This window comes from Diospyros lotus, chromosome 9, assembly GCF_014633365.1.
Source record: "Diospyros lotus cultivar Yz01 chromosome 9, ASM1463336v1, whole genome shotgun sequence".
Taxonomy (NCBI): domain Eukaryota; kingdom Viridiplantae; phylum Streptophyta; class Magnoliopsida; order Ericales; family Ebenaceae; genus Diospyros; species Diospyros lotus.
This window is the reverse complement of record NC_068346.1, coordinates 4,696,193-4,717,436: the sequence shown is the minus strand read 5'-3', so window position 1 is coordinate 4,717,436 and position 21,244 is coordinate 4,696,193. Positions and strand designations below refer to the sequence as shown.

The 21,244-nt window shown below is 36.3% G+C and overlaps 3 protein-coding genes across 4 annotated transcripts; all 3 read left to right on the top strand.

Annotated features, from left to right (window-relative positions):
- Window positions 1–1,931: 1,931 nt before the first annotated feature.
- Window positions 1,932–4,424, top strand: LOC127810611 (phytosulfokine receptor 1-like). Its single transcript, XM_052350172.1, has one exon. The coding sequence runs from the start codon at window positions 2,029–2,031 to the stop codon at window positions 4,174–4,176; it is 2,148 nt and encodes a 715-aa protein (XP_052206132.1). The 5' UTR covers window positions 1,932–2,028; the 3' UTR covers window positions 4,177–4,424.
- A 6,330-nt stretch (window positions 4,425–10,754) lies between these two features.
- On the top strand, window positions 10,755–17,721 carry LOC127810609 (uncharacterized). 2 transcript variants are annotated; one of them, XM_052350171.1, is made up of 6 exons: window positions 10,755–12,236; window positions 14,804–14,859; window positions 14,961–15,191; window positions 16,466–16,757; window positions 16,936–17,132; window positions 17,280–17,721. In XM_052350171.1, the coding sequence occupies exons 1-6, from the start codon at window positions 10,929–10,931 to the stop codon at window positions 17,305–17,307; spliced, it is 2,112 nt and encodes a 703-aa protein (XP_052206131.1). In that variant the 5' UTR covers window positions 10,755–10,928; the 3' UTR covers window positions 17,308–17,721. The 2 variants fall into 2 exon arrangements, with proteins under 2 accessions (XP_052206131.1, XP_052206130.1); XM_052350170.1 differs by having other exon boundaries at window positions 17,258–17,721.
- Window positions 17,722–19,281: 1,560 nt separating this feature from the next.
- On the top strand, window positions 19,282–21,068 carry LOC127810613 (UDP-glycosyltransferase 92A1-like). Its single transcript, XM_052350174.1, has one exon. The coding sequence runs from the start codon at window positions 19,322–19,324 to the stop codon at window positions 20,855–20,857; it is 1,536 nt and encodes a 511-aa protein (XP_052206134.1). The 5' UTR covers window positions 19,282–19,321; the 3' UTR covers window positions 20,858–21,068.
- Window positions 21,069–21,244: the final 176 nt, after the last annotated feature.

Here is a 21,244-nt window from a genome sequence, read left to right as displayed (position 1 = left end):
TCATTTACTAATATTTTGAGTGTAGTTGAACTTGAGGAAAATGAATTGTTTACTAAGTATAAAATTGATTATCCAATTATTTATACCCTTATAACTGATAACATTTTTTTAATTTTATTAAAGATATAATGAGAAAGATTGTTGGCAAAGATATTGCTAAGTGTCAATAATCTTGTGGAAGGACAAGCGATAAAATATGACAACCTACTTAATGTATTAATTATTCTTTAATGTTTTGAATGTTGATACATTGAATTAAGGGTATTCTTCATCATTACATTGAATATTAGACATTTAATTAAACTTAAATTTTGATAAAATGTTGATTATTAAAAGAAAAAAATTATAATTATCGGTTCTGTTATAATCATTTAAAATAAAAAATTTAGATTTTTATTCTTAAATTTATAAATCTATTTTGATTATATCTCCCGTGCATTGCACGGGTTTAACACTAGTTTTATTCTCAAATTAATTATTATTATTATTCATTCATTCATTATTATTTATTATTATTATTTTTTAAAAAAATACTTCAACTTATAACTAATTTTTTATTCCAACATACATATATAAACATATATATATATATATACATGTACACATAAAACTAATTTTTAAAAATATTTTACAATATAAACTATTGTTACCAAGTTACAACAATAAAACTTATTTGTCTCGGGATCGATATGAGTAAAAGCATCCACCACTATCAAGGGTCCAAGATATCATCAGTGGGGCTTCAAACAGATTTAGATTGAGTCGAAGTTGGAATTCAACAAGACATGAGTCTGGAATAGTCTCTAGAATCTCCTCTGTAAAGTGCCTGGAAGGGTTTTCGAGTGACAAGTGACGTGAGACCCTGAAAGGGTCTTCAATAGGTTGGTCTCCAAGGCTAAGGGCAAGCAGTCCAGGATTTAGCTTACGGACACAACAACAGTTAGAAGACCACGCGGGAGAGTCCCTCACGTAAGCTCTTTGACGACCAAGTCGGACAACGTTATAAGAAATATGTTTAAATGCATATCACAGATAATATGCATGACATTATTGATGTATACATAAATAATAATGAATGAATAATAATAGTAATTCCATCATGAATAGCACAGTTAAAATAATTGACTGGCTCCTGAGAATCGACTGGGCCTAAAGAATCGATTGACCCCTAAGAACCAACTGGACTTTAGAATTCTTGAGAGCAAAATAGAGTCATTATCCAAAAATGAATCCCCTGAGTGAGAGACAAGCCGACTATTTATAGAGGAGGGAGAGGGGGACATGTGACAACCCTTTCGAATTTTTCAAATAGCATATTTTTGAAATATTCCTAACATATTCTACAGTATATCCGACTCAAGAGTTTGAAGAAACACATGACTCTAAAGAGGAGATCTCGGTTGGCCACATTTGAACTGAGATCCACTCGATTTATCTCACTTGTGGCCACACCTGAAACCGAGATCCACTCGGTTATGAATTTCGGTTGGAGTGGGGGCCTTTAACCCAAACGGAGAGAGTCCTCTCGGCTGCATGCTCTTTCACTTTTGCCTCTTTCCTTGCACTTCACGGATTGCATTTGTGGGCCACTTAATTAAATATATTGGAAGGGTAGGCTTAATTATTTAATTCTCATGCTTCAATAAGCTTTCACGGGTATGGATGGCTCTCAACTTCAATTGCCAACCTTTAATTATTTAATTGATATCAAGCCTCAATTGTCAAGCTTCTTCCAATTATCTTCAAATAATTTTATGAAAAAATTAGAATAATTAAGTCCTGCAATTTGAATCATAATTTTTGCGTGTCAAATATTAAATTAGGATTACTTAACATTTTTTCTCCAAAGGAAAATAAAATAATAATAATACGATAAGGACAGAAGAACGTACGTTTCCAACGACCAAGCCCTCTCCCCCACCGAATGAAAACAGAAGACTTCTCTCTTCAGCAGAAGACTACTGCCGCTACTCTCTCTCTCTCCTCCGTTCTGTCCATATATAAATATGTATATGTATAACTGTGGGGATGGCGGCATGCTGTGTTGCTGCGATGGGTTTCTTGGATTTGTGGGCAATCTCTTTCTGTCTCTTGTTTTCTTTACAGGTTCAGGTTCTAAATTCCCAAAACCTGACTTGCAATTCCAATGATCTGAAGGCGCTCGAGGGGTTCTTGGTTGGTTTGGAGTCTGGAATCATCAATGGCTGGGAAACCAATTCAGCATCTTCTTCCTCTTCTTCTTCTCCCAATTGCTGTAACTGGCTAGGTATTACCTGCAATTCTGGCGGAGTTGTCAAATTGGAGCTTTCAAGGCAAAAGTTGAGAGGCAACCTCTCTGAATCATTGGGCCACTTGGACCAGCTCAGAACAATAAACCTCTCCCACAATTTCTTCAAAGGCTCAACTCCACCATCACTGTTTCATTTGCCCAATTTGGAGATCCTTGACTTGAGCAACAATGATCTTTCAGGTTCCATTCCAGTGCAAATCAACCTTCCCTCACTCCAAATTCTCAACATTTCTGAGAATGGTTTCCAGGGATCCCTTCCAGAGGGTATATGGAACAACTTGACTCAAATTCGGGTCATTGATCTTACTTTTAATGACTGGCATGGTAGAATTCCGTCATCAATCGGGAATTGCAGCTCATTGGAAAGCCTTTGCATCGGCTCCAATTTCCTCAATGGGAATCTGCCAGAAGATCTGTTCAGGCTGCCAAAATTAGCCAAGTTTGCTGTTCCGGATAACTGGCTTTCGGGGGGGCTCAGCAACGGCATTGGTAATCTTTCTAACCTTGATCACTTGGATGTATCTGGAAATTGGTTTTCAGGGCCTATCCCAGATGTGTTTAATAGCTTTCCAAAGTTGGAAGAATTTTTTGCTCAATCCAATGGTTTTGCTGGCCGGATACCGCCTTCTCTGTCGAATTTTAGAACTCTTACTGCACTAAGGCTGAGATACAACTCTTTAAATGGTACGATTGATGTTAATTGTTCGGCAATGAGTCGTCTGGTCTCGCTTGATTTGGCTACTAATCAATTCACCGGGCCTGTTCCCGGTAATCTTGCCCTTTGTCCACGTTTGAAAACTATAAACCTTGCACGGAACAATTTGGGTGGCCAAATCCCAGAAAGCTTCAGGAATTTCCAGAGCCTCTCGCACCTCTCTCTCTCGAACTCGAGCATCTATAACCTTTCAGACGCCCTCAAAATTCTACAGCATTGCCAGAATTTGACTACTTTGGTTCTTACCTTGAACTTCCACGATGAGGAGGTGCCTTCAGATCCAAGTCTGCAGTTCAAAAGTCTGAAGGCTCTCATTATTGCCAATTGCGGTCTCACCGGTTTGATCCCCCAGTGGTTACGTGGGTTGAGACAATTGCAGTTGTTGGATTTATCATGGAATCGGTTGCATGGATCACTTCCACCCTGGTTGGGACATTTCGAGTTTCTCTTTTATGTGGCCTTGTCAAACAACTCTTTTACCGGAGAAATTCCAAAGACCCTGACTGGATTACAGAGCCTCATCTTCAGGGATGTCTCCTTGCAAGATCCTTTGGTTTTCCCATTTTTCGTGAAAAGAAACATAAGTGGTAGAGGATTCCAATATAATCACATTGGGAGCTTTCCACCAACACTTGCCCTCGCCAATAACTTTCTGAATGGATCGATCTGGCCTGAGTTTGGAAACCTGAAAAAGCTGCACGTGTTGGATCTGAAATGGAATAATTTATCTGGAAGCATTCCTAGAAATTTATCAAATATGTCAAGCATTGAGGCCCTTGATTTGTCCCATAATAACCTGTCGGGAACTATACCTGTCTCGTTGACAAAACTAAGCTTTCTTTCACGGTTCAGTGTTGCTTACAACCATCTGTCTGGCGAGATCCCGGATGGCGGGCAGTTCACAACGTTTCCTAGTTCAAGCTTCGATGGGAACCAAGGTCTCTGCGGCGAACCAGCCGCCCCCTGTTCCAATAGTGGACAAGGAGCTCCTCCTCCTCCTCAAGTAGATGCCAAGAAGCCAGAGAAAAGAGGAGGCTCTGATTTTGGAATGGGTTTTGGGATTGGATTTGGGACAGCTTTTCTTATTGCTCTTGTGGCTTTTGGGTCCAACCAGTTCTGCCTGTCTCTCTGCTTCCCTTCCTTTGTTAGAAAGTACCTCGAAGGAGGTTGATAAAGAATACAGGTTTTATCAGTGCTTTTGCTTCAACGTTAATCGCTGGTTCTCTAGCTTTCTGCTCCTTTAGAATCATCCAAATTATAGTTCGTTATGTACACAGCCCTAGCAGTTGCATATTCTCTCTTTGCCAAACTCATTTCTCTCTTTTCTCCTCCTTCATCCATTACAGTTTAATCTTCAAGGTGAAGACTTGTCGCGAAGAATTTGAGAGAGGTTCCTTGGAGACATATAAATATATATATTTTTTCTCACAAAGTTGGGATTTAGGTTGGTTTTTATGTTACATTAACTATTAATAGAATTATTATATTATACACTTCAAATAACATAACAATTGTCCGATAATTGTAGAGATGGGATTCTGAACGTGTCCCTCCCTCGATTAATATCGTCAGACAACAGATTACCTTTATAATTATCAATTTTTTTTTGTTTTAAAATTTAATAGTAATATGTAAATAATAAATTTTTAAAATCAACCCTAAAGTGTAAGCCTTAAAAAACCTAAGAAAACAAGAAAAAATAGATTTTCCTTCCAAGATAATGGAATTTTATGAAAAAAAATAAAATAGAAAAGAAAGGCAGAAATAGGGCTTTCCAGACCGGTCTACTCTATGACCATCAAGCCCAAGGCTTGGGTTTGATTGGCAAAGGCCCATTGGGCCTAATATCCTAAAGTTTCAGTATTAAAAACTTCGGGCCGGCCCTAAACTTCATGCTTTTGCTTCTTTCCGTGAACAGTGGTCTTAACAATAACTAGAGGTGGCATGGGTTACGTGCGAGTAAGTAAATAAAAATAAATGCGATGTATCTTGAATCACGCTCTGCTAGTAAAAAAAACATTAATCTCAAGAAGAAATAATTCCAAAGAATTTTAAAGAATAAAAAAAGAAATCACAAAAGATGAGAGAGCTTCTCGTCTAGGCCTCTTAGAGACCCTTTATGAACTTTCGTTCAAGTATTAAGGAAGACTTTATGAAAGAGTGATAAGTCTCCTAGAGACCTTTTAAATGCGGTCTCAATTAAAGCATGCTAACAAATCTCTAAAATTGATGCCTTAAGAGGTAGAATAAATGATTTAAAAAAATATAGATATTTTCTTATCTCTAAGATTCAAATTTTATAAATACAAAATAATCTACCCCTCACTCTATAGATATGCAAAAAGTATTATATAAAATACATTATTTTCTTTTTTAATTTCTAACAAATTTAGATTAGACATCAGAGGGCTTACTTGGGAGACACCTCATCCCCGTTAATGATATTCTATTAATAAGATTCTTAAAAATTGAATTCTCTCGTAACTATAAATTTATTGTTATATCTTAAGAATAAAAAAAAAAATTAAAATTAAAATGTTATATTTAAGATGTGATGTTTAATTTTTGTTTATATAAATAAATTTTAATGAATAAATAAGCGTTGATATAATGGAAAGTCATTAAGTGGAGATGTCCAAGGTGGTTAGAAAAGGTAAAAGTGAATTAAATGGCCATAAACTAAGACATGAAAGCAACATCCTTCATGAAGACCCACCCAAATTCCCAAATTCCAAGATGTTGAAAGGACACGTTGTTGAATTAATACCCATTAAATAAATTGATTTTTTTTTTTGAATTAATTCGATGAATTATCAAAGGAACACCCAACCGTGTACCATCAATCACGTCTCTTTTTTTTTTATATATATATCAATTTCTTTATATTTCAATATTAATTAATTAATTAATTAAATTCATTATGAATCCTTCTTCAAATCCATTTAAAAGGGAATTTCTCAAGGTAAGTTAAGGTAAGGTAAGGTGGGGTTGGTATTTAGAGACATCAATATATACCCACTAACTTAATGACTATGGGTTAAAGAGATGATTTGAATTTAAGCATAGGCTTAGGGAAAAAATAGATCTTCCTTCCAAGATAATGGAATATGAAAAAAAAAAAAAAGAAATGAAATGAAGAAATGGGGCTTGAAAAAAAAGAAAACAGACCGATTTACTCTATGGACCATCAAGCCCAAGGCTCGGGTTTGATTGGGCAAAGGTCCATTGGGCCTAATATCCGAAAGTTTCACTATTAAACACTTCGGGCCGGCCCTAAACTTCTTGCTTTTGCTTCTTTCCGTGAACAGTGGTCTTAACAATAACTAGAGGTGGGATGGGTTACGTGCGAGTAAGTAAATAAAATTAAATGCGATATATCTTGAATCACGCTCTGCTAGTAAAAAAAAAAATTAATCTCAAGAAGAAATGACCCCCAAAGAATTTTAAAGGATAAAACAAGAAATCACGAAAGTTGAGAGAGTTTCTTGTCTAGCTCTCTTAGAGACCCTCTATGAACTCTCTCGTTCAAGCATTAAGGAAGATTCTACGAAAGAATGACAAGTCTCCCGAAGACCCTTTAAATGTGGTCTCAATCGAAGCATGCTAACAAATATCTAAAATTGATGCCTTAAGAGCTAGAATAAATGATTTCAAAAAATGTAGATACTTTCTTATCTCTAAGATTCAATTTTTATAAATAGAAAGTAACTTGCCCCTCTCACTCTATAGATATACAAAAAGTACTATATAGAATATATTATTATTTTTTTTGATTACTAACAAATTTAAATTAGGCATTAGAAAGTACTATATAGAATATATTTTTTTTTTTAATTACTAACAAATTTAAATTAGGCATTAGAGGACTTACTTGAGAGACACATTGTCTTCTTTAAATGTATTCTATTAACAAGATTCTCAAAACTGAACTCTCTCACAACTATAAATTTATTGTTATTACTCAACAAGATCAAAAAAATTTAAAATCAAAATATTATCTTTAAGATGTGATGTTTAATTTTTGTTTATATAAATAAATTTTAATGAGTAAATAAATGTTGATATAATGGAAAGTCATTAAATGGAGATGTCCAAGGTGGTTAGAAAAGGCCAAAGTGAATTAAATGGCCATAAACTAAGACATGAAAGCAACATCCTTCACGAAGACCCGCCCAAATTCCCAAATTCCAAGATATTGAAAGGACACGATGTTGAATTAATACCGGTCAAATAAATTGGGATTTTTTTGGAATTAATTTGATGAAATGTCAAAGGAACACCCAAACGTGTACCGTCAATCACGCCTCTTTTTTTTTTATCTCAATTTCTTTATATTTCAATATTAATTAATTAAATTCATTGTGAATCCTTCTTCAAATCCATTTAAAAGGGAATTTCTCAAGGTAAGGTAAGGTGGGGTTGGTATTTAGAGACATCAATATGTACCCATCTAACTTAATTACTATGGGTTAGAGAGCTAATTTGAATTTAAGCTTAGGTTTAGGGGAAATTTTAAGTGCAAATCCTAACCTATATATAATTTAAGGAATGGATTTCTTTTGGGGATCCTTGAATTCAATGAGACAAAATTCGGGTTGAATCTTTTTTTTTGATTAAATTCAGGTTTTGAGTTTGAGAATGAATTTGAGGGTTCAAATTTAAGGTTGGAGATGACACTCTAAGCCCTGTCCGATTGTCAATCGTATTGGTATTGAAAAAGTTTGTCCTAAAACTTATCTTGTCTAGTTGGGGATAGAAGTTCCATATTTTTTCATTATTTTAAAAAGTTTTAATTATATATATATATTTCTTAATATATATTTAATAAAAAATATTTTTAATGTAATTTTTAAAACATAAAAGTACACCTATAAGTTAGTAGAAAACACAAGTCAGTTTTTTTTTTAAAAAAAAATATTTCACAAAAAAATTAAAAACATTACAAATACAAAAAAAAAATCAAAATAAAAAAGAAGGATCTTTAAAAAAAGGTGATTTTTTTTTAAAAATTAGCTGAAATCTTAAATACCTAAACTCAATTAGGAATAAGCATTCAGTCAGTTTGATATTGAATTGTTTAAATTAAATAAATAATTTTTTTAAATTTTTTTTTAATCAAACTGACTAAATAGATGCCCAAATTAAAAAAATAAAAAAATTGAACTGTTTGAAAAAACTAAAAATACTAAAAAATTAGTACGTCATTTTTTATATTTTAATTAATTTAATTTTTTTAACACAAAAAATAAACCAAATCAAAATAATTAAAACATTCAAATTTAAAAACCCAACCAAAGCAAAAACTTGAAATACAAATGGAACCAAACTCAAGTATTAATTTTAATGAATTCAATTTAATTATTTTGATTTAACGGTCACCTTAAACTGAACTCAAGTGCCCCAATCAAATGTGCACAACCTCGGAAACAGCTAACAGAAAAATCAGACAGTTGTCCGTTCAGTTGGCTCTGTAATTGGTCAGTAGTTTAAGTATTATAAAATTACCTTAAAAGGCTTTAAATAGGATATTTGTGTGAAAAATATTATCGGTACATCATAGTGTATATTTTAGACTATATAATGATGTTCTAATATTTAAAATACCATCATTCAAAGTGTTGAGACACAATGAGACGAGACACATGACTAAAATATCCCTCATTCAAGGTAATGAGACGACAAGAGACGGTGATGTACAAGGGATATTTTTATCATTTATGATGTATGATGTAGCTTATGAAATACCTATAACGTGATCCTTTTGAATATGTACATATATGTATCGTATAATAAAAGTAAAAATATACAACACGATGTTGTACAATAAAAAAATAATTAATGTATAATGATAGATACTATAATTCAAATTTAACATTTGAGATATTGATGAATTGCTTGCCAAACCATGAGTCTCCTTTTTAGTATTATTAATTATTGACAATGGATGAGCTTTAATAATTTCTCATAATCATCTCACGCGTTTTCATCAATTAGCCAACAAATTAGCCAAAAGTTGCTTTGCAACCCAAAAGAAATTTTGTTAGTTGAAGCAAAGATGGCACCATTTGATTACAAACTTGATTGCTAATCTCTCATTAAACTCTCTCCTACTTAATTTTTCATCAAATCCCGCGATGAAAACCCACATGATATTTATATATATATATATTAATACAAATTTTAAAATTATTTGGTTGTAGGGTTTAAATTAATTTTAATATGAAGTAATTTTAAAATTTATATTAATATAAAATTTTAAATTCTTAAATAACATCACTTAATTAATATTAAGTAACGTTGGTGTGGTAATTCAAATATAATGATGTGTGAGTCATTCTATCAAGTTGTTATGTTAAAAGATTTAAATAAATAAATATAACGTAATCATTATATTTAAATTATCATATTAATATTATTTAATATAAATTAAATAATATTAGTTAAGAGATCACCTATCGAATATTAAAAAAGAGCTTATAAAAAGGTTGTGTTTGAAGAGGTATTTGCATTTGCGGCCAAATAATGGCTTTCCTTGCGTATAAATATATAAATAATATATATATAAATAATAATAGCATAGGCTGCAGTAACATAGATAAACATAATTTTAAAAGTTTACAACGTCAGATGTACCAATAAGAAATGTACACGTGGAAGGTTGTGACATGGTAACATAGGATATAATATAATTTAATTAACCAAGGATAAAATCTAGTAGTCTGGTTTGGTGAATCACACGATGAAAATGTCTTTAGGACTTTCAGAAAGGATGCTGACTGAGTTCGTGTCAACGAATGAATCAGACCTCGGACGTGTGCGACCTCCCCAACTCAACCCGACCCAAATTAACCGTTACCCAACTGCTTTTTCTTTTGATAATTTAGTTTGAACTTTTAAATTAATTTTAAGTGAATTTCCATTAATTGGTTTGGATATTTTGGGATGGGGTGGAAAGGGAATTTTCTAAATTTTGAGCCCCAAAAATTAAGAAAAATCCAATCCAACGCTAGACCAGGTCTCAGACTCAAGCAGGCTCTAGCAAGGGCAAGTTCATCCCGTGGCTGACTGTTTCAAATCAATGGAAAATCGGTCATTTATTGGTAAGAGAAAATAATATTCAAATTAATTAATTAATGATATTTAAAGTAGAGATTTAATTTAAGGTAAGTGAATTTTTAACTTTTCAGTCATCTTTTAATTTATGTTTATTATAATAATATCATTATTATAATAATTATGTCCTGCCTGAACATAATATTAGTGGATGAATCTCATAAACAATTTTACATAAATTACAATTTATGTAAAAAGGAAATCTCATTAATTAAATAGAAATGCTATTCGTAAATAGAAGCAGGAGGTGGGACCCATCCGGCATTATATAATTATATATATATATAACGGCCGGCGAAGATACGCTGACGTCAGGCGGCCGGTTACTTGAGAGCTCGACTTACCCAAACAGGAGACGCACTCTCCATGGGGCAATATCTCTTTGACTCGTTCTCTCTCTCTCTCTCTTCATTAAGCCTTGTTTGGTTGCACAAAAATTCATTTTGAATATGAATGTGATGGAGACTAGGAAATTTTGATACTAATATAAATTCAAGTGGGGATGGGATGGGAAGAAACAAAAATTGAAGTTCAATCTCTAATAAAACTTATAATTTTGTTTTATTTTCAACCAAACAAGGCTTTATGGTTTTGGCCATTCACCACCCGGCCCTTCAAATAGCAGTCCATTTGTCAGCCTCCTGTAACCGCCCCCCCCCATCTCTCTCTCTCTCTCCCCCCGAAGTCCATAGTTTTCTTCGTTGGGTTGGGGTAGGGGTTTTGTGAAATCTTCCTCTGCTCTCACAGTTCCCTCATCATTTTCTTGGCTTTTCTTCGTCAAGATCAAAGCAAGCAAAGCTCCTTTGTGGAATGGATTTATCGGTGCAAACGGAGAATGGGAATCTTGGTGCTACAGCCAAACTCGACGGGCGGAGCCCGGGGAAAGATTGTCATTCCGACGCCGGGAAATATGAACTCCAAAATGGAGATTCTGGCGGTACCAAAATTTCCCGAGAAAGTCCCAGGAAAGGGGAAAATCTTGTCAACGGAAACTTGGGGTCCGCCAACGAAGGAGTGGGTTTGAAAAGATATGATGCCGAGAATTTCTCCGATTCCGTTGGTGTGTCCCAGGATTCTAATTGCAATCTTGGCAGTGGCCTCCAAGAGATTACAAATGGTGATGATCACAGTACAGCTTCGGAGTTCTCCGATATCGTGATCGAGAAGATTGAGGGGGAAGTTCGCGCTGGAGAAGCTGGCGAGGAGATGCCCGCGATGGCCGGCCGGGCAGAGGAAATGGACGTCTCTGGAGAAAATAGAGACGATAGTCTGAAAACAAATGGCAACGTCGTGGAGATGGTTGGCCCTCATTCGCATCTCCCAAAGCCGGAGGCTCCGCCGGGAGTGACTGGCTCTCCGGCGGATACGGACGAGACGCCACCGATATCACGGTCTCAGTCGTGGCCGGAAAATTCCACCGTCGACGTGCCGGCTATTGGGAAGTTCATCCGCGAAAAGAGCAACAGTTTGTCGGCGGCTCTTGCGAAAAGGCTGTTGTCCCTAAAAGACAACCACGACCCGAAGCCCTATTCGAATTCGAATTTGAAATCGAACGTGACGGAGTTCAACCTGTCGGGACTCAAAGTGATCGTCAAGCAGAAGAACGGCGACAGCGACGACGCCAGAGGCGACCTCGAACTGAAAGGGCGCGTCAGCTTCTTCTCTAGGTCGAACTGCCGAGATTGCAGCGCCGTCCGTTCGTTCTTCAGAGAACAAGGGTTGAAGTTCGTCGAAATCAACATCGACGTGTATCCGACGAGAGAGAAAGAATTGGTGGAGAGGACCGGAACTTCAACCGTGCCTCAGATTTTCTTCAACGAGAAGCTGTTCGGAGGCTTGGTGGCGCTGAATTCTCTCAGAAACAGCGGGCTTTTCGAGCAGAGATTAAAGGAGATGCTCGGAAGGAAATGCCCAGACGACGCGCCGTCGCCGCCGGTGTACGGATTCGATGATCCTGAGGAGGATCGGACGGACGAGATGGTCGCGATCGTTAGAGTCCTGAGGCAGAGAGTGCCCATCCAGGACCGTCTGAGGAAGATGAAGATCGTGAAGAACTGCTTCGCGGGGGCGGAGATGGTCCAGCTCATCGTTCAACACTTCGACTGCGGGCGATCCAAGGTACGTCGACCGTCCGATCTTTAACTTATGCTAGGCCGCGGAGCACTTGATCTCTCCTTTACCCCGTTAACCTTTACTGGATATTTGTCTGTTGAATTTCAAATCTACCAAAACTTTTAAATTATTAGAGATCGCTGGCCGAACCGCACCGCTCAAAAAACGTACCTTTTTTGTCTCTTAAAGGCTTCATCTTGAGTTCACAGTCACATGGGTGGAAAAGATTTTACAAATCTCTTTTCTGTCCGATTATTAGAACACCATCTTTCATCATCCTCTTGGGATATCATCATATCAGTGAACTGAAAGCACCCTTCTTAATTCTATAGACCTGTACATTCATTTTGATCCCTCCCGTTACTAAATGTGGCCCAAGCAAAGCATTAGGAAACGCCTGTACTTTTATGACAATTTAACCCTATTTGACTCATTTTATTATTATTGTTATTATAATAATATATATATATATATAGATTGATAGATATAGAGTATATATAGTCAGTCTTCTTTCACTCTTTTCTAGAGCCAACATTAATAATGACAACCATGCATGCTGCATGATAACTCGGCCCAAGAACTTGCTTTAATGGCGGCAACGAACGGAGATTATAATATGACATAATGGGCCGGCACTGCTTCCTTTCTTTCATCATTCGGGAGATATTATTATAAGATAAGCCATGGACAAGTGATTTATTTTGCCAATCTTCTTCTTAATCATCATATTAGTTTACAGATTCTACTGGACTGGACGCAGTCAATTTTTGTTGTGGCTCGTATTAGCATGCATTGTAAATTGTTGCCGGCGTTTGTGTGTCTGTCTCTTCGAATTATCAAGGTGTTAAATGCTTCTTCGTTACTTAATGCATTTATCATTCTTGAATTTCGTTGGAATTAATATTGTTGAGTTAAGACTATGAATATTTGGTCATGTTCATATTGTTTCTGATGGTACTATGAAGTGGGAAGAAAAGGAAATGTGTGAAGAATTAAGAAAGGAAGAAAAATAGACGGCTCAACCACCCCGCCAACAAGAAACTAAAGGCTACAACTTTTTATTTGAATTTTGTTTTTCGATTCTACCCTTCTTCTCATTGACTCAAATTAACCACCCAACTCTAGCATTGTTACTGAGCTGTTGTTGATGAAACTTGTTCTTGCTTCTTGACTTCCAATTCATAGGTTTCAGAAAAGGCCGCTTTGCGGTTCACTGTATCCAGCCCATTGTTTTTAAAATTTTCTAAAATGGACTTCAACCTCAAGAGACCACTACTGTCATTGTTTTCCAAAAGATCATGCCCTTTTATCATAAGAAAGAAAGCCCGCCCCCCGCCCCCCAAAACTTGAAACTCACGAAAGGAAAAGGCTGAGGCGTCTAATTGCTAAAGGTTTTTTATGAGTGGTCCCTGTACGTACGGTCATGCAAAGTGCCTTAGGTCCACTGCCTTCTTCAGAAAAATTGTTTGACTCCCCTCTGTTCCCCACATGATTTTTCAGTTTCACAAGGCTGCAGGTTCTGCACCCATTTTAATCAATTGAGATGATAATGGGTGGATATTTTATTTTTTAATTTCTTACAACTAGTTACTTTACTCGATTTTTTAGGTTCTGCCAATTTAACAATATAAATATATTAGCTAAAAGGGTCCTCTCTCTCTCTCACACACACACACTCACACACATATATATATGTGTGTGTGTGTGTGTGTGTGTGTGAGAGAGAGAGAGAGAGAGAGAGGATAATATGAGTCAAAAGAGATTTGTCAACCAGAATGTAGTGAATCTGAGGATTAAAATGATGTGTATTTTGTTGATGCATCAACATTTAGGTATTGAACAGTGAATAAGAGCTATTGAAAGTGTCCATGGCCCATGGCAAAGGCAACACAAAATGCTTTCATCATTGCACTTTGCCTTGCCATATTTACTCTTTTCACTATGTTGACTATAAATTGATTTTACGTTGTAATGAAATTGAAGAAACTCTGGAAAATATTTAAACAGAGTCTTTGAAATGTTGGAATTTTAGCAGGTACACGTTTATGGATGGGATTGGGGGACAATAGAGAGCAAGCACTAATCCTGACACTTGAACTTGAGAGTAAATAATAGAAATGTACACTGAGGCCTTACACTTGATTCTAGCCACTGTGTGCGCTGAGGAAGTGGCGGTTCACTACTATGAATACGAGAATTAGATATTTCTGTTGATGGAAGGGACTTGAGGTGTGAGAATTTCTGTATGGTGTCTTAACAATGCTTGACAGAATGGAGGAAACCTTCGGGAAAATAAAATGGAACAGAGGAAATAACTTTTCTTAAGTAGAAACCATGTTTGTTTCCAACAACAGTAATATCTAGTTATGAAAATTTGGATTAACTTCCATCAATTTTCAAATTCCAAGTAATAATGCACTAACCAGTAGATGGTTGCTACTTTGTTTTTCTAGGATTATCAATCTTAAAAATTTTCTTCTGCTTTCTGTATTACAATTGTGATTCTGCTTGGACCAGTTTTACATGCTGCTTGTGTCCTTATTGCCTTTGCATTGTGAATTACCAAAATCCAGGCAGTTGCTATTGGAAAGGAACTTCTGAGAAAGCACTTCATCCATCACATCTTTGGGTAAGAGCTCTTCAAGAATTTTCCTGTAAGTTGGATTCAAATTTTTATTCCTAATTGTAGTTTTTAACTCTATGTATCTTTGCTATTGACCATATATACAGAGAAAACGAATTTGAGGATGGAAACCAATTTTACCGGTTCCTTGAGCATGAACCCTTCATTCCCCGTTGCTTCAATTTTCAGGGATCCCCAAATGATAATGAACCCAAGTCGGCTGCTATAGTTAGCCAGAAGCTCGCTAAGATAATGTCTGCTATACTTGAGTCATATGCTTCTGAGGATAGGCGCCATCTTGATTATGTTGGTATCAGCCACAGTGAGGAATTTCGGAGGTAGTTTTCAGAAACTTCCTTTAGTTTATTTTATTTTATCTTATTCATTTGTTGACGAAGTTACCTTAGCAGTAATCTGAAAAACTGCCAGCTTCTAGGAAAACGTAAAAAAAAAAAAAAAAAAAAAGATTTTCCTTACTCATGATTTCTGTGAAAATGTTTGATTGTCTTCAAATAAAGGGTCCCAGTTATGGGTTAATTTATAGGATTAGGAATGATTTATTAATAATTGATGCATCTCTATGATGTTGGGTGAGTGTATACTATCAGCTATCAAGTATGAATTAGTGAACACTATACCCCAATAAAACAAGAAAAATGAATAAAATAACACAATATAACAAGTTACATAGAAAGGCCTTGCTATTCGAGAGCAAAGCCAGACCTCCACTATCAATACTTACAATAGTTAGAAAGGATCTGGAAAATGGGTAAACAAGAATGAGGGATAACAAAAGAAAAGGGAGTAAGACAAGGATAATTCTTTCCCTTCCCCATTCTCTCTTGACAGGTTGTACTCTCTCAGAATGTTCCTTTTTGTTTCTCTATAAGGTGGAGACAGCTAGCTGGTACAATCGCCTATTGTTGATTCCATCTACTACAAGCCACAAACATTACAACATCAACCATTTTCTGATATAAATCAGTTACCTAATCAAATATCAAGATTCTGTGCTTGAGGAATGACAAGAATGTTATAGAAATCTTATTTGACAATACCCTTTTGTGTTTTGTGAGGGGATAAAAAAGATCCTTGATTTTAGGTGTTAATCTTTTGTGTCTGTTGAATGTCTCTTGCCAAGACGATAGATCTTTAACTTTTTTGTACCTCTTGCGTTGGGAGAGAGGAAAAGAGGATAAAAATATTGCATTATTCCCTATTTATGTTATTGCTCAAGTTTTGGTTATACACTTGAAGGGATGTTTTTCCTTGCTTAATTCATGTACCATTAATTGCTGTTTGTTTGTGGAGAAAATCATATTTTTATTATAGTTTTCCTTCTTTATTGGAGGATGTACACTTGTTAATAGTAAATTGACACAGAACCCATATTTGTCCCATGATTCTTCAATTTTCCCTCTTTGGTAGGGATGTCGCATGTCCTTTCCCTCTTTATCGGAGGGTTTTTATGCAAGTCTTATTTCAAGCAATTTCTTTGGCAATATTACCTAATTCGAATCTTATGATGACTGGTTGCTACTTTCATATCTTGTTTGTTTTATCCATGTAAATACAAGCTTCTCTAAGTTTACTGCTTTGATAAAAAATGCAGATATGTAAACTTGGTACAAGATCTTCGCAGATTGAACATTATGACACTCTCCACAGATGAGAAACTTGCCTTCTTCTTGAACCTTTACAATGCCATGGTGATTCATGCTGTGATTAAGGTAGGCCATCCTGGGGGTGTTATTGATAGGAGATCTTTCTTCTCTGATTTCCAATACTTGGTTGGAGGCTATCCTTATTCCCTTGCCGCAATTAAGAATGGAATCCTAAGAAGCAATCGGAGACCACCATACTCTTTGGTTAAATCCTTTGGTCATGGAGACAAGCGTTTAGAGGTAAACAGTTAGTTGTTCTTCTGGATTTTTTCTTTTTTTCTTTTTTTCATGAATATGATTCATGGACTAGACCTGTCTGCTCAGTATTTTTCTTAAAACTACTCTCTGAGCTTTTCTGGATATAAGTTTGGAAGGCATTGCCAATGCTGATGATTTCCTTACTTTCTGCCTACTCCAGCTAGTTTGTGCAAAACTCAATCCCCTGATTCACTTTGGAATCTGTAACGGGACAAGGTCGAGCCCAATCGTGAGATTCTACACTCCCCAAGGAGTCGAATCTGAATTAAGGTACGCAACGAGGCAGTTTTTCCAAAGAGATGGCATAGAGGTGGATTTGGCAAAGAGGACGGTATACCTCACCCGGATCATGAAGTGGTGAGCCATCACTCTCCTCCATAGATTCTCAGTTAGTTGCTTGCTTCCATTTTGAGATTTAAGGTTCCAGTGCATAACTTGAGATATCATCATCTGGGGCTCTGTTGTGTTCTTCCTCTCTGCAGGTTTAACATGGATTTTTGCCAGGACAAGGAAATGCTCAGATGGACATTAAGTTACTTGGATGCAACTAAAGCAGGTCTTTTGACACATCTTTTGGCAGATGGAGGCCCCATCAGTATCTCTTACCAGAACTATGATTGGTCTGTGAACTCTTAAACCCATTCATAGTGAGTGAGTTTTTTGTAGATAAGACCATACTTTTTTTTCTTTTCTTTTCTTTTTTTTTTGTCTTGGGGGGGGGGGAGGGGGGAAGATTAGTGTTATGCACCCTGCATTCGACCAGAGGTATTGGTAGAGAAAGAACAAAAAAAAAAAAAAGAAAAAAAAAAAGAGAAAGAAATTGATATAGGTTTCAAATGGTGTGGAAAGTTTATTTTAGTTTTGTTATATTGAATTCTATAAATGAACTTAGGCACCTACAATTACAGGTTCCCAATCATACATGTGCTTATAAATTTTAAGCAAATCTTTGCCTACACCTTGAAGGTGACTTTGTTGGTTATATTTTTGGATTATATAAATGATATTTTGTCTATATTTATGGTTTGGAAGATCCAATGATTTTTATGTTTGTTATTTGCTACCAAAGAGGGCAAATTTTGGTGATAATAACAAGGGTAATCATGGGTTTGGATTAATTAATTAATAAGACTAATATCTTAACAAAGACAGACAAGTACAACCCTTTTAACAAATTTATATAAGATGGAATCTTTATTATGCACTAAAAATATCTTCTTCTTCTTCAGCTTCCAACAAGGTACCTGTCCGTACGTACCGTGGCCGTTGGATTAGAGAATATCATGTTATATAGTATATATAATAATATTTTAAATTTGTTTGGATTGTAATGTACTATATAGAAAATACAAACATACGTATTTTAGAATATATCTTTTAAATATATTGATTTCGAATTGGAATTCGAATTCAAATTCAAATTCGAATTCTATAAAAATTGATTCCAACCAACTAGTCTTGATCTCTTGTTTGCATTGGACATTTCTTATCTTAACCGAAACAGATGTGACAACCCTTACTCTTCACATACATCCATGCATATATAGATATAATTTTATATTTTTTAAATATTATTATAAATTATTATTTAAATAAATTATTAATTCGGTTAAATTTATAGTTACTTTAATAATTATAATTATAATCATAATTAATAATTTTTTTTTAATCTTAACAAAATTTATATATATTTTATGTCTTTTTTAACTATGTTTACCAAATAAGAGTGTAACCGAATCGATTAAATTACTCAGAGGGATTTGACATGATTTAATTTAGAGGGAACAAAATAAGGGGTTTAATTAGAGGAAAATTTTAAGTTTGTTATTGGCTAAACTATGTCAGTGTCGAACAACATAAGCGGTTATATATGAATGTAACCGAATTGATCAAATTACTCAAATTGAACATATATATTTTTTTTAAAATCAAACCAACTTGATCGAATAGATGCTTAAATCAAATAAATTGAAAAATCTAAAAATTAAAAATATCAAACCGTTTATGTTGTCCGACACTGACGTAGTCCAATCAATAATAGACTTAAAATCTCTTAAATTAAATTCTCTATTTTGGCCTCCCTAAATTAAATCACGTCAGATCCCTTTGAGTAATTTAATCGATTCGATTACACTTTTATTTGACAAATAAAACTAAAAAATACATAAAAAGTATATAAATTCTATTATGATTAAAAAATAAATAAATTATTAATTATTATTATAATTGCAATTATTAAAGTAATTATAATTATAATTGAATAAACTAAAATTAATAATTTATTTAAATAAAAATTTATAGTAAAATTTAAAAAATATAAAATTATATGTATGTATGCATATATGTATGTGGGGATGGGGGGAGGGTGTGCCACGTCCGCGCGGGGGTGGAGTGACACGCGGAGGTGGGGTGACACGCCCGCACAGCATAAGAAATGCCCGACGCGGGCAGCAGATAAAAACTGTCTAACCAACATTCATCCAAAGTTCTCTATAAATACTAATACCCACATACCTATCTGGAGAGAGAGAGAGAGAGAGAGAGAGATGGGTGGTTGTTCTGAAGGACACATAGTGATGCTGCCTTTCATGGCACAAGGCCATCTCATCCCTTTCCTAGCACTAGCGAGACGAATCCACCAAGCAACTGCCTTCACCATCACCATCGCCAACACTTCTCTCAACATTGCCTACCTCAGCTCATCCATTGCCAAGGACCCAACTCTTTCTTCAGCTCAATCCCATCACCGGATCCGCCTGGTACCTCTTCCCTTCAACAGCTTGGTCCATGGCCTCCCACCCAACACTGAGAACTCCGAGGCCTTGCCTTTCCACAAAATCATCAATCTCTGCCGTGCTTCAGCTGCCCTTGAAGCTCCTTCCATGGAACTTGTGGCAGATATCACAGCCAAAGAAGGCAGGCCCCCGATTTGCATCATCTCTGATGTCTTCCATGGCTGGGCTAATCGAGTGGCTGAGAGATTCCAAACTGTGAATGTCACCTTCACCACTGGTGGTGCTTATGGCACTGCAACTTATGTGTCAGTGTGGCAGAACCTGCCTCACAGGTCCGCAGAGGCTGATGAGTTTCAGATTCCGGGCTTTCCTGATTCGACCCGCCTTCGCCGGTCTCAGCTTCATCAGTTCGTCCGAGAAGCCGACGGAAATGATTTGTGGTCTCAGTTTTTTCAGCCTCAGATTGGGCTTTCTTTAAGGTCCTTCGGCTGGCTAGTCAGCACAGCTGAGGAAATTGAGCCTCTTGGTATGGAAGTGTTGAGAAAATACACCAAGCTTCCTGTTTGGCCAGTTGGGCCTCTTCTTCCTCCAGCGATGCTGAACCATTCATCTTCTTCCAGACCCAAGAATCTAGGAAGACACAGTGGAAGGGAATCAGGGATTTCTCTTCAGGAATGCTTAGAATGGTTGGATTTGCGCCCGGAAAGCTCTGTGCTTTACATCTCATTTGGTTCACAGAACACAATCAATCCAACCCAGATGATGGAGTTGGCAAAGGGCTTGGAAGACAGTGGCAGACCTTTCATTTGGGTGATAAGGCCTCCATTTGGGTTTAATCCCGAAGGTGAATTCAGATCAGAATGGCTGCCTGAGGGGTTTGAAGAGAGGAGACAAGGCTTGTTGGTGAGAGGGTGGGCACCCCAGCTGGATATCTTGTGCCACAAATCAACAGGAGCTTTCCTCAGCCACTGTGGATGGAATTCAGCCATGGAGAGCCTAAGCCAAGGCGTGCCCATCATCGGGTGGCCCCTGGCGGCCGAGCAGACATTCAACTCGAAGATGATGGTGGAGGAGATGGGGGTTTGTATCGAGTTAACCAGAGGAATGCAGGGCACCGTAACGAGAGAGGAAGTGAAGAGAATAACAGAACTGGTGATGGACAACAAGGAAGGGAAAGGAGAGGAGATGAAGAGAAAAGCAACTAAGATTGGAGAGCTCATAAAAGCAGCATTAACAGAAGATGGAGGCCACCAAAAGGGGTCTTCTCTGCAAGCAATGGATGATTTTATTTCTGCCCTACTCTCAGCTCAAACCCAGAGGCAGAAGCAACTCCCTTCGAGTAACTGAAACTCTTCAGTTCAGTCCCAGGATTCTAGGCCCATTTCTAGGGAATCATCTGCGTGTTCTGGGGGTAACTATTCTATCATCATCATCATCATCATTTGACGGCTCAATTTCATGATGATTTGTTGCTATCTTAGATACGAAAAGCTTGTTCCTTTGTTCCTTCTCTTTCCTTCGGCAGTAGACTCAAATTCAGTAACGAATTCTTCCTCTCTGTCCCAAGCTTCTATTCTTAACCACTGAAACTAAAATTAAAACTAAAAAAAAAAAAAAATCAACATGATTCGATTTCTGCTCCGGACGAACAAAATCAACGGAACAACAGATGAAAACCTATATAGTTCACCGCTGGCATTGAAGATGGAGGCAGAGAGCGGAAGGCGGTGGCCG